Source organism: Nothobranchius furzeri, chromosome 11, assembly GCF_043380555.1.
Source record: "Nothobranchius furzeri strain GRZ-AD chromosome 11, NfurGRZ-RIMD1, whole genome shotgun sequence".
Taxonomy (NCBI): domain Eukaryota; kingdom Metazoa; phylum Chordata; class Actinopteri; order Cyprinodontiformes; family Nothobranchiidae; genus Nothobranchius; species Nothobranchius furzeri.
Window position 1 is genome coordinate 56,495,866 of NC_091751.1, and position 14,927 is coordinate 56,510,792.

Consider the following 14,927-nt stretch of genomic DNA (forward strand, 5'->3'; position numbering starts at 1 on the left):
TAATCTGTGCTCAATGATATATGTTTCAGCATGTTTACTTGACAAGGTCATAACATTTGCACTCACACAAGAACAAAGTAAGGTAAAGTTAAATTCATGACACATAATTAGCCTTTGCCCCAGATCAGAGCCTCCGGATCAAAGAAGGCGTGTTTCTGAGATTCTTGGTAATATCCTCAAACTTGTCAACCTCTGGTTGGCTACACAATCATAACATGAGGACATTAAAACCAGATCACTCTGGTGATTCTTCAGTTCTAGAGAAGCTTCAGGCCGGCCACCTGAAGCAAACACCCCTTTAACCCACCAAAGCGTTTGACACGTCATCAAAACCTTTTTGCACCCGCGAAGCTGATATAACAAAACAGTTCCTGCAGAACATGCTGATTTGTTCAACTGCTTAAGAGTTATTCCTGAGACGCAAACTATTTCTTACTGTCGTTACCTGGAGATGACTCTGGACTGACCTGGTCGTAATGCAAGTTAATCTACCCCCCCCCCCCCCCCCCCCCCCCCGACATCTCGGATCCGAAAAGGGCGTCTCCACCTGAGTACGTAGAACACAGTGAGATTGTGTCTGTATGTGGTTTTGATAGCAATCAACCTTATAGCTTAACGCAAACCAAACTCTTTTACATCCAGAACGCAGCTCTCCTAGATACGGAAGTTCTGAACATCTCATTCACACATAGGTATACATCACTAGTTCCATCCATCACAGTAAATGCTTAGTTAAACTGTCATGTTTTAATTGTTTGAAAATAAATTCTTACTTTTATAAACCTGACCGTTTTCTGAATTAAAACAAAGCATGTACAATCCCCTAATAAATAAATAATCCTAGAATCTTCTGATTAAAACACAATAAAGACCAGGCAGGCTGATATATTCAGATAGAGTATCCCAGCTTATTGGTCATAAGTAGAGGTAATATATATTGAGCTCTTAAAGTATTCAATTTACCAAACCCTACACTGAACATCCAATGACCTGTATAGTGTACTCTGTGTAGGATTTTGTTCTGAAATAATTGTAAATTGGGGTGTCTGATCATTTTAAAAGTTTTTGAACAAGCTTGGGACCAGAAGTTCTGGTCATAGCTGACTGATAGATTCACCTCCCATTTTTCAATAGGGATTGCTATTCTATTGTGTATTTTGGACAGTGTCTTATATACTTTAGACAGTAGTATGGGGGTTTGAGATTATAGAAGTCTAATACCCTTGGTGGTGTTTGTAATTCTACTTTATTGAGCTTAAGTTTTTGTTTAACTACAAATTTAATTTGGTGTCACAAGTTTTAAAACTGAGGTCAGAGTAGGGCAAGGCCATATGGCCTAAAATCAAGCACAACATTTTGAGGATTTCACTTCGATAACGATAAATGGACGATAACTACAGGTATGCGCAGAAACAATAGTTGTCCACTAGATGGGGCTGTCACATGTATTACGGTGGTGCGTACAGTTTTTAAAGGGACATGAACATTGCCAACCACACACATCTTTTAATTTTTTAATATCAACTTTATTGACATGGGGAAAATTATCTCGATAAGAGGCAGAAATTCGATAACAACACATTTTCTATTTATTGCCCAGCCCTAGCTCAGAGTCAACAGCACAAAATGTGAATAATTTAAATTATGTTAATTTTCAGTTGTTTTAATTTAGTTCAGCGATTTGTGTCTATTAAGCTTACTCTAAATAACACTTCCCAATCTGTCTACAGCTGTCAGAATTGAGGAATGTAACCTTTCCAACTCTAAAAAATAGTGTGTAAATTAGATCAGTGTTTCACATCTAACATGGTAAAGGATCATTGTATTGCGGTCGCAAAAGGAGCATGGCATGACAAACTGCTGAACATGTTTTCCTGTCTGTACATTTTTATTCCCATATTTAAAAAAATCTCTTAACTTACATGATTTATATTTTTGAGAAATACTCTCAAGGTCAAACATGATGTTCCCCATCTGCAACACATTTGATCAAGTTGGAGAAAAAAGTGTGATTTAGTCCAGAAATCACCTCTTCAGACACGCTGAGGGACCTTTTCAAATAATTCAGAGATCAAGTGTGATGGGCCATCACACTTGATGGCTGGCTGCCTCATAGTGTGAATGATATTCCAGAAGTGGCAGGAAGTTCCTGGGGTTTCTCATTTGGGGTGTTTATCTTCACTACAGCGACCCCTACTGGATGACATATGTCATTCATTAGCTTTGTGAGTCTGCCATGGACATTAATGCAGAATTTTTAATTTAATGTTACAGAAATATAGTAGATTAAAATAGCTGTTGTAAAAATATAATAATTACTGATGATACTATTATAAATTATTGATTTTTTAAATCAATTTAAATAAACTCCAGAAACAATAGTGATTCCTAAACTATCTAATATTACCATTACAGTTAAAATATAGTTAATAAAAATAGATTTGCTGGTGAATATGAGAAGGTGAGGTTGCTGATGTTATTGTGCATAACTCACTAGCATGAACACATCCATGTTTATAATCGTTTTGACAAATTATGTTCCACACTTTAGGTTTTATTTAAAAAAAAACAAAAAAGATTACCAGATACAATGGGATCATCTTTTTTGGAACATGAGACGTTGGACTGAAGCTATTAGATGTTGTAAACAACAGTAGATGTAATATATTATGATACATATTTTTTGTTGTTAATTTAATCAGAATTCAGCTGTAATGACCAGAAGAGACTCTAGAGGTCCCTGACGAACCATTTTAAAGCTTATAACATGTCTTCAGCCCCACACAGTGAAACTTCAACCCTTCAGCTTTCTTATTCTCACATCAAAAACGAAGGGCATGCTGCAACAGCTCGTCTCTGATCTGATTTTCTACTTCTTCGTTCTTCCACACGACTAAGACCTCTTCCCGAAAACCACTCTGGGTCCCGTCCTGGTGCTGCTGGGTTCTGTGGAGATGATCCAGATGACTGGAGCTTTCATAAAGTCCCTGTCGATCATCTTGTTCTCCTCTGCTCGAGCCATTGCCTCCAGTTCAGGGGAGGTTTCAGGAGACCAGTCAGCCATAAACTTGTCTTTTGCCTCGCAGTAGTTGACCACAGCTTCCTCTGGCTGCCCCCCTAGCAACCAGTCTGGAAAACAGAGACTGTGGAAGCTGTAATGTCTCTAAACACAAACAATTTCTCAGCATTTTTTAGATTGATCACTCCGATTTTAGTATAACAAACCTGCAAAATCATGGATGAGGTCTTTAATGAGGTGGCCAATGATGGCATACAGAACAGACACCACAATGAAGACAGCAAAGAGCAGGTAGATGACGTAGGTGGGCAGGTGGATTGAGTCCCGAGAAGGTGGAACATAAGATTCATAGAGCACGGTGCCATCTTCATCCTTGTAACGAGTTTTCAAGCTCTCCAATGGTACATCCATAGCTGTGTGAGTCTGCACTGTCGCTCCGTGAGTCCACCTAATATCTCAGTTGCTCCTCTGCAATAAGGTATCAGCTTAAGAATTGAATCTGATGAAGCCTTTTATGTGAGCCAATGCAGAAATGAGACTAGATGGTTATCTGTAAAGTTTAGAACAACAGATCTTCTAATGCATCAGGCTTTCTATGATTAAGGACTTCATGCAAATCAGTCAAAATAAGATCTCACCTTTAGAAAGTCTTCATTTTGTTTCTCTGCACAAACGTGGCTGCATGCCTGTGTGTGAAGCTGCACACATGAGAATGAGATCAGCTGCTGCAGCTCCACGTAGTCTGCTCACGGTCTGCAGGAGCTCAGTCCATCCATCCATCCATCCATCCATCCATCCATCCATCCATCCATCCATCCATCCATCCATCCATCCATTCCTCTATCCCTGTACTATAACTGATACGGTAATCCTGGACCTTTATTATTCAGGTCACCCCCTGACTCATGCAGGTATTAGAACAAGGTCAGACGGATTATTGAAAGCACACAAGACACAACAACACATTTGTATTATTAGGTTGTTTACTGGAACGTAGCTTATGGTTTACCTCCAGAATGAGGAAAGTGATGCACACTTTTGTAAAGCAACATGTGATAAAACAGAGTACGTGCATGACTCATGGCTATTGTCAATTTTGCAAATTTGCAACATTTTTCATCTTCTTTCCAGGACAAATGTATTGGTTGAACATGAAATTTAGATGTCACATCAGTTCTGTTTTATATCATAAAATATGAGTTTACATCAAACTTACTGCATCATAATACTGCATCTAATTAAAACAGGCTTGCTAATTAGATTAGGTTTGTTTTGCAGTGGCCACAAACTACAACTATACATGTTTTTGCATGAAATAAAGAAGCTCTAGGTTGCAACACTACTGCAAAGACCTGCTGCAGAAGTGGCTGTGCTACTGCTGCAATGAAAACTCAAAGGGAGGTGACAAAGGGGCCGGCGAAGGTCACGCTATGAGTAGACATCCTTTTTTCTCCAGGGTACGATGAAGCGATGGCACTTCTCAGTGGAGGAGGAGGAGCTGGGCGGCGGCAGCCTCCATCTCCCAGGTGGGAACCGGGCAGCAGCATCTCCTTTTCGTTCCCCATCCTCAGCTTGTCTCCAATCTCCATCTGATCACTGGAAATGCTGAGTCGTTGCTCCTCCTCTGCTGCCTCGTCTTCTGGATCCTTCTCCACTGGTTTAGGGCCAAATATCCAGTCTGAGATAGAAAGCAAGGAAAATATGTACTTGTTTGTGTGTATTTGTCTGCTGATGGAACGAAACTGAGAAACATTGGGGATGTTGTCCATTGAACACAAAACACAGGGTGAACACGTTGGAAACTGTCATCAAACAACAAATGATGAAGCCTTCATCACACCACGAACACAGATGGGTGAGGGTCCATACCGTTCTTTCCAGATTTTACCTGCTAGGTCATGCATGAGGTCTTTAATCAGATGGCCCACTATGGCATATGTGACCACAATTATCAACACCACTCCAACTAGGACATAGACTACACTGCGGGGCAACGTTATTGCATCTCTTGCTGGGGGGACGTAGTCCACAAAATAAGCATCTTCCTCGTCCTTTGGGCTGGACAACTGGAGGAGCTGTCGGTGCTCAAACACCAACTGCGTGAGGTTCAAAAGCGGAGTTCCTCCTGAGGTCAGGGGCGCGATTACTTCCTGGTTCATGGTTTTTGAAACTGTTAGCATGGTGAGTGAAACAGAAAGAAGCAAACGTTTAAGGATGGTTTTTTAAGTGATGACATTATCAGAAAGACTGTTCTTTAGCAAAGTTGAAAGGTTTTCTGATGCTGATGAGGATGATGGAATGGAGTGAGAGAAGGAAATGTTGAGGTGGTCTCATAAATGAACACAGCCTTTAAGATTCAATATCGAATAGCTAGAAAAATGAAGCGCACCACCGACAACGTGTGCATGTGCTGTTTGTTAAGCTGTTTCTTTTTTATTTTTTTTACACAAAATCAGACATTCCATCTTTCTACTCTTCCTCAAAGGGGTCACATTTCTAGGTGCATGAAACAGAGGAGTGGGAAATGTAGGACAGACAGAGTTAATCGGATTGAGTCAGACATGGAGCAATATCAGCTTTCCATCTGCAGGGATTAGAGATATGTGCAAGGAAAGGTGGACAGTAATTTGCAAAAGAAGCTTATGGTCATCTGAGACCAAGCTGCACACAGAGATATATTTATGATGCATACATTCATCCCCTCCTTGAACTGCGACCTTACAGTGGTAGAGGTGTTTGGGTGCCCTAATGATCTCGGAAGGCTTTGTTCAGCGAGTTTTGCCTCTGAAAGGGTCTGTTGTGGAAAACTGGTCTCAGATGAAGGGCAAGACAAAGATTAGTTTCAAAGACCTTCCATGAGTCTGAAAACAGTGTACCTGGTACCTGGCCCAGAAGGTATCCGATGTCCCACCCATGGGGGAAGACTGAGGTTGGGGTCTTTAGTGGCCAGGCCCAGCCTATAGGGGCTCATCCACCCACCAACAGCAGGAGGAACCTGAGGGGTCTTGTGTATTGTGTAACAGGTAGACCAGAGCAGAGGCTCCAGCCCCCTGAAATTTAAACTGACATTTGAGACTTGGAACATCGTCTCGCTGTTGGGGAAGAAGCCTGACCAGCTAGATATAGCTGGGTTCACTTCAGCACATAGCATTGGGTCTGCTTTGCTAGAGTTGGAGTTGAAAGGAGCAGCACTGGGGTAGACTACTTGTTGATCTTCAGATTCTCTTCCTGTATACTGGGGTTCCCGCCCAGAGGAGGGCGGCTTCCCATTGCCTTTGGGTTGGGTGACACATTCTGACTGTTGTTTGTTTTTGTGCACCAAAAAGAAACTCAAACCTTTTAGAACCTGTGAGATGATTATTAGATGGTGCTCCCACAATTAACTCCACAGTCCTGCTGGGGGACTTTAATGCTCAACTTGGCACTGTCCGATGTATAAGTGGGACTTCTGTGTGAATCGCAGTTTGGTCATAACAAACACCTTGTTCAAAGGTTAGTACACATGGCACCAGGGCAGCCTAGGTCGCTAGTCAATAATTGACTTTGTAGAAGTATCGTCTGACTTGTGGGTGCAGTTCTATCACACGGCATGTAGACTTGGATGTCCCAATGTACAGTCAGGGTCTGCAGGGTGCAGCAGTGGTAGTTACTGAAGCAAAGTCTTGGGTGTGGGAAGGATTCGGCAAGGCTATGGAACAAGACTGTTGATTGTCTTGACTAGCTGCAGCGAACCATTTGGCCTCCCTGAAGGGTCTTCAACATTGTTCACAGATTACAGCTGCTAATATCAACAGGGGATATAGTCAGTCGGTGGTGGAAGGAATAATTTGAGGAGCTCCTCAATCCCACCAAAGTGTATTCCAGTCGGGAACCAGATCTGAGGGACGTAGGGCTAAATTGGTCAATCAAGGTAGCCAAGCATCTATGCTGTGGTGGTGCTCTATGGGGTTTATAATGTCCATCCTGGGTATCTCAAGGCTACGGATGTTATAGGACTGTCTTGGTTGATACACCTCTGTTACATTGCGTGGACCTCAGAGTGGAGTGGAGTGGCACACTTGGATGGTGGGCCTCAGCTTTAAGAAAGGGATGCAGAGGGTGTGTTCCAACTACACCCTGCACTTGTAAAAGGCTTTTCTAAATCGGAGGACTTCAAAGTGCTTTACACTACAGTTAGTCATTCACTCATTCACACACACACATTCACATGAAGATGTTGATGAGCGACCATGTAGCCATAGCTGATGTGGTCCTCTTAGCTCCATCAAACAGTGAACTTCAACTTTTACTGGGGAGGTCCGCAGCTGATTATGAAGTGCCTCAGATGAAGACCAGCACCTCCAAATCTAAGGCCATGGTGCTCAATCTGAAAACGCCAGTCCTCACCTATGAGGACCACCTATCAGGAAGAGACTCGGAGTAGATCCACAGCTCCTCCACAGTGAGAGGAGCCAGCTGAGGTTGTTCAGGCTTTGGTCAGAATCAGAATGCCTTCTGAGCAACTCCCAGTTAGAGTTAGGACACGCTGCATGGATTATATCTGCAGCTGATAATGGACGTGCGGATGCAAGGACACACATTTCTGTGAATCCCCTTTATTCATAGATCAAAAAGATACAACTTTCTACATAATTCACCCAAAGAGTACATCTACAACTTATATAAGAGATATAACACAAGAGTTTTGTATTCTGTTCATGGATCGTGGCCCGAGTAAATTTAGGGCAAAATGACAGGGTCCGATGAAAAAGGAAAAAAAATGGAAACAGGAAATGCAAGTTCGTAAAAACACATTTAAAATATACAATCTTACCTTTTTTACATGAACTAAAACTGTTGCTCAGCTTTCTTCTTTAACTTGGGGATGAAATGGCTTCAAAACGAGAAAATGAGAAAACAGAAAAATTTCTCAATTAAAAAAATGCTTCTTAGTCCTCACAGGTCTCCTCTGTGCAGCATCTGTAAGACGATCCTTTTAGGATGTAGCCTGTTCTTTCGGTGTTGACATAATTCTGTGATACTCACGAGCAAGGAACTGCCACTCCATGATGGAGACGGCTACGTTTGCAAAGAGAATAAACCAAGAGACTGGGTGCAGACCGAAGTAGAAAACATGCTCCATGTGGTGCAAGAGGATGTAGAAGAAGTAGAACAAAAGGTGGGATGTGAAAGGAGTACGTCTGCAGAAGAGCTGTCAGAGGAGTAAAGCTCCCTGTGTTGTTATCGAGATGTTCTTAAGTAATCCTTAACAGGATTTGGTCGACACAAACCAGCCTTTGAATGAGTCAGTGGTCGGGAAAAACACACACGAGTTCATTTAGAGTCACTGGGACAACTGTTTGAGCCTCTGATTCACACCAACTGCAAGAGAACAAGTTACACAAGATGAAAGATTACATTTTTCTAAGGATTACCTGCAAAAATGGTTCCGTCCTTGTTTACTCTTTGATTTTGGTATTTTTTCCTCTAAAACTGTTTCCAAGTTTTTCCAGATTACAAATGAAAGAAAGCAGACGCCACTGGAAGCTCTACGGGCTAGTCCTAAAAGCAAAAATATAACTCCCAGTCAGTCTGTCAGGTGGGCAGGTCCATGCTGACCTCCTCAGGCTGGGGTGACTATCTTCTTGGGTTTGTCTTCTGGTTCCACGATCCACTTCATGTATGCATCGCCCAGGATGAAGGCCCAGTAAAAGATGGTCAGAGAGGTATTCACGGTCATAATGCCGATGATCAAAGGGTGTATCATGGTGGCGAACTGGAGCAAAGCTCAAAAATCTGTGTCACCTGAAATGAAAAAAAGTGTCTCCTGTGGGTTGAAGAAACAGCCTGTACGCAATCGACGCTCTGCCTGCTTCTACTCTCCTCATGAGCTCCCCACCTCTCTTTGCACTGGTCATTGGTTTGTGTGGCAACAGCAGCATAATCCTCTTCAGCAGCTTTGTTACAGAAGATAAGATTGCATTAATCACAACCGAGCCATACGAAAGCTGCTCCTTCATCAGAAGGTGTGGAAAACACGAGGGAAGGTGTTAGAGGACAATGTTGTTCATGTGCTTCAAATGACCAGAAAATAATTTTTGTTCTCTAGATATAATCTAGATTCTAATCCAGATAGGCAAAGTCTGACGCAGGAGTTTTTAATCTTACTGCAAATAGGACAGATGGCCTAGAGGCACAGGAAACTTCTATCAGCTCTGGCTCAACCGAAACGCCTAGAATCTGAATATTAGAGCGCTAAAGCACAGGAAGTTCAGTGTCTGCAGTCAGAAGGATCTGAGTTTGGTTTACTGTTGCAGGAATCAGATTTCTCCTCCAAACTGATCTAAGTTTTCATCTGGTCATCTGGCACAGCTGACTATTTTCCTAAAAGAAGTCTTTTGTGTACTGTCTAGATTTTATTTTTTTCTTCTTCTCTAAATTTAATTTAATTTAATTTAATTTAATCTAATTTAATTTAATTAATCATTTATAATTTTGGTGCTGCAGAGAACAAAGCTGAGTGCTGCTGCCAATCATTGTTTTTTTTTTTTTTTTTTGTTTTTTTCTGTGTTGGCTGAGTTAAGGACCCTAAACTGCCCAGGTGGTGTCCCACTTTTTGCCCCCCCCCCCCCCCCCCCCCCCCCCCCCCCAACGACAGAGCTGTTTGATGGTTGGATGTGACATGTACCACCAGGTGGCAGTCTGTGCAGACACAGACACAGAGCCAGTTATGAGAGGGTAAAAACATTTATTTTTCTGCAAAGTTTTGCACCTGTCGGTTCTGTTAAACTCAGTCGCTGCTTGTAGCTGTAAGTTTGAGATAAAACAACAAATCAAACAAAAATGTTTCATTAAATAATATTTTTTGTGCACTGTAACCTTTGTGACGTCATACGTTTCATTTGAACAAACTATCGCATACATAAAAACAATGGTTGCACCATGAAATCACCTCAGTCGTGCCTCAGCCTGCAAGAGGCAGCAAAGAGCTGCATGCCTCAAACACACAGGGGAGGAAGAAGATGGGCCTAAGCTGACCTTTGGAACCCGGTGTAGATACGAGGTGTGTTGGAGCAGCGGTATTGCTTCATCACAGATCAAAAGCCAACCAGACACTCCTTTAAACCCTCTCCTACCAGCAGCAGTGGTGAGATCTCTGTCTTTTTGACATGTCTCCATCCACTGCCAGTTCTTTATCCTGGAACATTTCCACCTGAGCAGTTTTAAAAGACATTTGAGAATTTGGACACGTAATCGTGTAAGAATGAGGCCGCCGGTGGAGGTCAGCGTGTTTCTGCTCTCTCTGTTGGCTCCTGGAGTTTTATTCACGATGAATACGATTTCGGCTCTTCAGGAGTAAGTTTATGATCATTTCTGTCACATCTTGGAATGTTTTAAAGCAAGTTTGGGATCAGTGCTGGGATTTGACTTCATACAGGCTCACATGCTTAAGAATAAAATAATGAACCAAATATATGAATGTTATAGCCTTTTACTCATGAAAACATGAAGCAAGTTAACTAAAAACCAAACATCATTCCGTGTTTCTTTCTTTCTGTTGATTGGATTTGATCCCTGGCCTCTTTATTCTATGAGATCACGTGACTTTGGATTGTGTTCTAGATTACATTCATTTCATTAGTGAAGTTCTTGAATTTCATCCATTTAAAAACAAAAACAAGAGACTTTTAGAAGGCCTTGTGATGTTCTAGATCCTTAATAAGAGAGAATTTAAAAAGCTTTTTTTTCCAAAGAATTTTGATAATTAAAAATATATTTTCTTTTAAATAAGTTTGGGGGTTTGATGTGGTCTAGACATTATTTCTAAAGATTCTAATTTCTGTTTTTGTCATTTTAATAGGAATTTGTGAAACTTGAAAGCTGACTAGTCATTTCATGCATGTAATTTGTGCAGATGTTGTTTATTTTTCAGCAGCTTGTCTGAAAGCTGTTAATTTTATTTTCAAAAATGCAAATGACTCATCTTATCTCCTACATGTTGACTGACATTTATTGAAATTAATTTTTAAAAATGACTTGAACAAATGTGGAGAAAAGCTTTAAAGCTCTACTATGCAACTTTTTAATATTTTTTAAATCATTATCTTGAGCCAGTATGTGCTGAAAGGAACTTTGACAGGGTTAATACAGTGTCACTCAGATCCCCACCCTTTTCTGTGGCCAGAATGCCACACTTGCAACTTCAGAGTGGTGGGCCGCTGCCTGTTTTTGGAGAAAAGATGGAGCTGACATACCTGGCGCTGCAGTCTGCTTCCAGCACTTTCTTCCTGCATGTTTTAGATCATGAACACAGCTGATTTGTTTAATTTAGTGATGAATCACTCCTGACAATAATGAAGGGAGGGGAGACGTATCAGCTGTTAAAGTGTCAAAAAGACAAACACAGAGGAGGAGATGAGTTTCATTTTTGGTTCTACTGAACGGACTCTAGAGAGTGCTAAAAGTAAGCCAAAACTGCCCAGTCTCTCTTTAATATTTTAAACAAATGTTCAGAATTATTGGAATCAGCTCTGATAAAAGTGTGTTCTCACTCCCTCTGCAGACCTCTTCCTATCCTGGGAATGGGAATGGTTGTTCTGGGATCTGTTCTCCTCCTCCTCATCCTCTCAGTGCGACACAGGACTAAAGTGGACCCTTTATTTTATGGTACAGAAACAAAGCTTAATACAAATATGCCAAAGAAAGGCTGACTGCTGTTTTATCATTGTACGACCATGTGTGTGTGTGTGTGTGTGTGTGTGTAGTCTTTGCAGAGTGTTCCTTCATCTCTGTGGTGGGTCTGACCAATGCTTTAGAGCAGGATGGGTTCATCTCTGGATTCATGAACTTTTATCTGAAGATGGTAGGACGACCATCTCAGCCCTCATTCCATCCTCATGACAGTTTTGAAATTGTGAATAATTTTGGCATTTTTTTTTCAGGGTGAACCTCATCTCAGCGCTGCCTACGCTGTGATGATGTCCTACTGGGAGGGTGTGCACCTTGTCCTCTCACTCGCTATCATCCATCGTATGTTTGCAGGGTGAGCTGCTGCAGAACTCCACACCTGTGGGTTCAGGGAGAAATTTGATTAAACAAATAAAATGTTTATGTCTTTACAGAAAGTCTTATCGGACTATGGGTCTGCTGTGGACCGGCTCCTTCATTGCCAATCAAATTGTTCTGATTCCAGGAGTGTTCATTGGTGAGAGCTGCTATGTTAAATATCTGTTTTCTCTCAACTACCATTCAACTTAATTAATTTGTTTTTAGGTAAATATGGGTCCAACATCAAGCCAGCATTTTGGAGGAACGTCCCATTCTTTCTGATACCATTCTGGGCAGCTTTTCAACTCTTCAGCCGACAGCGAGAGATGCAGATTCTCACAGCAGACAAGGTGCATTTCAGGTGTTAGTAATTTAATGTGTACTCAATGGCTTTAAAGTGCAAAAATAAAACTAGTTTTTATATTTTAGCAGTTTTTTCAAGCACGCTTAAGCATTCTTAAGCTTCATTTTGTGCAATGAAAACAAATCTCAGCAATATTCTGGCTCCAGCTGCAGAACTAATTGAATGCATTAACCATGTATTATGTAATAAAACAATCTGTAGACAATCAGGCCGCACCTGCTCCACCTCCTGAGTGTGTTTAATGCCCAGCAGGTCACTGTAGAGCAGAAAAAGAGTCTGCTGGCTCGGCCCATCGACCTGCTCCTGTCTCTCCTCTTACTGGGAGTTCTGGCCTTCTCTGCTTTCAGAGGTTTTGTGAGTAAAACAACACAAAGCCTACCACTCTGGTTTGTGTTATGGAGACGCAAGACAAGATGTTTAAATAAATATCTGTCCTCTTTTGGTCTCTAGGTGGTGCTGGATTGTCCTCTGGATGCCTGTTTTACTTACATCTATCAGTATGAGCCATATCTCAAAGACCCAGTTGGATTTCCCCGGGTTATGGTCAGTCCAGAGGAATAACAAAATGAACCAATCTGTGATTTAGTTTCAAACCGTAACTGATCCCGTTTGGAACAGATGTTGGTGTATTTGTTCTACGCGGTGCCCCTGGTCACCGTCCTGATCTTCGGTCTAAAGACTCCTGGATGCAGCTGGATGTTGGACTGGACCATCTTCTTTGCTGGAGCCATGGCTCAGGTACTTGTGGTTAAATTTTTGTAGATTTTTCATAAAAGAAAGTAAAAATTCCCATCTCATTCATCCTTCACTGCTGTTCCGTCCAGGCCCAGTGGTGCCATATCGGAGCATCTCTGCACTCTCGCACTCCCTTCACTTACCGAGTCCCAGCAGACAAAAGATGGCCCGTTATCACCCTCAACGTGCTGCTCGCCATCACACCAGTCCTGCTGGCTCTCCGCTGCCACACCAACCCTGCTTTCTTCATGAAACCCATTCCTGAGGGCCAAGTTAACGACGAGAAGAAGAAAAACTAGACCACACGTTTGCCATGGCATGCCGAGGAAACCTTGATGCTGTGGCAAAGTGAATGTTGGACTATTTAATGCACAAACTGAATAAAAAATGTTATTTTCAATCTTAAAACTGAAAGAAGATTTAAAAGCGGTGCTCTCTGAGCTGACCCTCTCACGCAGCACTCCTCATGTGGACTGCTGGACCTTGATAAGAGGGCCACTGATGGAGGTGAGGACTGTGATCGTTGTTCAGATGACACATTCAGGAGTCATTCCAAAGTTAGATAACAAATAACAGTTTACATTACTGCAGGTCTGACAGCTCGCTGGTTTCTAGCTCAAAAGATTCACTATTTATTTCTACTCGTGTAAAATGATCAGGTTTAGCTGAATTAAAGCTTTGATCCTATATAAACTGCTAATAACTGCTCCCCTGATGTGACTAATTTGTCAAAACTCTACTAACAGATGGATGATTTCTCTCGCGGTCGTGTCACTGTTGTTTATTTTGCAGAATAAAAATAAATTTCTACTTTTTATGTCAGATTTCTTAATTTGGCAGAGTTGTGCATTCATTCCATGTGTTCTTCTGAGTTTTAAAGTCATTTACAGTTTAACACAGCCGTCTACTCAGCTGTCAGTGCAGCTGTGACCTCAGCAAGCAACGTGAACCATTTGGCCGTCAGGCTGATAAGAGCTGAACCCTGGATCTAGGTGAGCTGTCACACACACAGACGTCATACAAACACTCACGGGAGTGATTTGTTTTCCTCTGGTGCCAAAACAGATGGATCAGGTATTGGACTGAGACGTTTAAGAGATTAAATCTTTAAGAAAGGCTCTTATTGTCACTGATCAGCACCAGTGATTGTAGAAATAATGGACGAATCTTCCACGCTATCCCCCACAGGTTTCTGAAGAGCTGAATAGGAGACCAGTGCGTGGTTCTCACCACCGCCATCTTAGCAGCGTCTTGTCGCTCCATAAAATTACAAAAACGGAGCTGAGAGCTGGGTTGGGAGGGAGGGGGCAGATGATTGACACCCATCAAACTCTGGGTTTGTGTAGCTACAAGCTAAATGAGCTAATCAAAGCTAATGAAGGTCACGCCCCTAATGATTCATCATTTCAAGCTTTAATCACATCTACACGTTACATAAAAAATCCACCCCTCTCAGAGTTGTCATGATGGAAAACTTGACCTGTTAAACCTAAGTTGCTTTTTGAACTGGGCTGTAAACATGTTTTTTTGTTTGTTTGTTTGTTTGTTTTGGCTGTGAAGTTTGCATTTTTAACATGGGAGTCAGTGAGAACCTGCTCCTTTCTGAATCCCACCCCTAGTGGATGAGGTGGGAACTGCATTTTTGTCACTTCCACGTTGGAGTTTTCCCCTTGGTCAGCACAGAATCTTTTATTCTTCTATTCCTGTTTATTTTAAATCAGATTAGTCCAGATTAAAAACCACAAATTTCTAATTCAGTAGCTGTTACAACAACATTTCAAA

The 14,927-nt window shown here is 41.7% G+C and overlaps 3 protein-coding genes across 7 annotated transcripts; 1 reads left to right on the forward strand and 2 right to left on the reverse strand.

Annotated features, from left to right (window-relative positions):
* Nucleotides 1–2,539: 2,539 nt before the first annotated feature.
* Nucleotides 2,540–3,811, reverse strand: LOC129164834 (uncharacterized). 2 transcript variants are annotated; one of them, XM_070541857.1, is made up of 3 exons: nt 3,658–3,811; nt 3,226–3,569; nt 2,540–3,129 (listed from the first exon to the last, which is right to left on the reverse strand). In XM_070541857.1, exons 2-3 carry the CDS (start codon nt 3,428–3,430, stop codon nt 2,894–2,896), a joined length of 441 nt encoding a protein of 146 aa, XP_070397958.1. In that variant the 5' UTR covers nt 3,431–3,569; nt 3,658–3,811; the 3' UTR covers nt 2,540–2,893. The 2 variants fall into 2 exon arrangements, with proteins under 2 accessions (XP_070397958.1, XP_054602377.1); XM_054746402.2 differs by lacking the exon at nt 3,658–3,811 and having other exon boundaries at nt 3,226–3,644.
* Nucleotides 3,812–3,984: 173 nt separating this feature from the next.
* On the reverse strand, nt 3,985–8,945 carry LOC129162928 (small integral membrane protein 44). Of its 3 annotated transcripts, none has more exons than XM_054739380.2 (4): nt 8,434–8,945; nt 7,833–7,892; nt 4,908–5,189; nt 3,985–4,697 (listed from the first exon to the last, which is right to left on the reverse strand). In XM_054739380.2, exons 3-4 carry the CDS (start codon nt 5,176–5,178, stop codon nt 4,411–4,413), a joined length of 558 nt encoding a protein of 185 aa, XP_054595355.1. In that variant the 5' UTR covers nt 5,179–5,189; nt 7,833–7,892; nt 8,434–8,945; the 3' UTR covers nt 3,985–4,410. The 3 variants fall into 3 exon arrangements, 2 of the variants coding, with proteins under 2 accessions (XP_054595355.1, XP_054595363.1); XM_054739388.2 differs by lacking the exon at nt 8,434–8,945 and adding an exon at nt 8,045–8,401; XR_008562944.2 differs by lacking the exon at nt 4,908–5,189.
* A 1,136-nt stretch (nt 8,946–10,081) lies between these two features.
* Nucleotides 10,082–13,962, forward strand: tm6sf2a (transmembrane 6 superfamily member 2a). 2 transcript variants are annotated; one of them, XM_015957134.3, is made up of 10 exons: nt 10,082–10,354; nt 11,562–11,665; nt 11,764–11,861; nt 11,941–12,041; nt 12,121–12,203; nt 12,272–12,396; nt 12,660–12,764; nt 12,861–12,953; nt 13,029–13,148; nt 13,235–13,962. In XM_015957134.3, exons 1-10 carry the CDS (start codon nt 10,263–10,265, stop codon nt 13,442–13,444), a joined length of 1,131 nt encoding a protein of 376 aa, XP_015812620.3. In that variant the 5' UTR covers nt 10,082–10,262; the 3' UTR covers nt 13,445–13,962. The 2 variants fall into 2 exon arrangements, with proteins under 2 accessions (XP_015812620.3, XP_015812621.3); XM_015957135.3 differs by having other exon boundaries at nt 10,084–10,354; nt 12,663–12,764.
* Nucleotides 13,963–14,927: the final 965 nt, after the last annotated feature.

Excerpts from the sequence above, each read along its gene's own strand:
- LOC129164834 (XM_070541857.1), bottom strand. The coding sequence starts at position 3,430 with ATGGATGTACCATTGGAGAGCTTGAAAACTCGTTACAAGGATGAAGAT. Across the intron at positions 3,130-3,225 it reads CCTCATCCATGATTTTGCAG|ACTGGTTGCTAGGGGGGCAG; the intron begins GTTTGTTATACT and ends TCTGTTTTCCAG.
- LOC129162928 (XM_054739380.2), bottom strand. The coding sequence starts at position 5,178 with ATGAACCAGGAAGTAATCGCGCCCCTGACCTCAGGAGGAACTCCGCTT. Across the intron at positions 4,698-4,907 it reads CCTCATGCATGACCTAGCAG|ACTGGATATTTGGCCCTAAA; the intron begins GTAAAATCTGGA and ends TTTCTATCTCAG.
- tm6sf2a (XM_015957134.3), top strand. The coding sequence starts at position 10,263 with ATGAGGCCGCCGGTGGAGGTCAGCGTGTTTCTGCTCTCTCTGTTGGCT. Across the intron at positions 12,204-12,271 it reads GATTCCAGGAGTGTTCATTG|GTAAATATGGGTCCAACATC; the intron begins GTGAGAGCTGCT and ends ATTTGTTTTTAG. Across the intron at positions 13,149-13,234 it reads TTGCTGGAGCCATGGCTCAG|GCCCAGTGGTGCCATATCGG; the intron begins GTACTTGTGGTT and ends TGTTCCGTCCAG.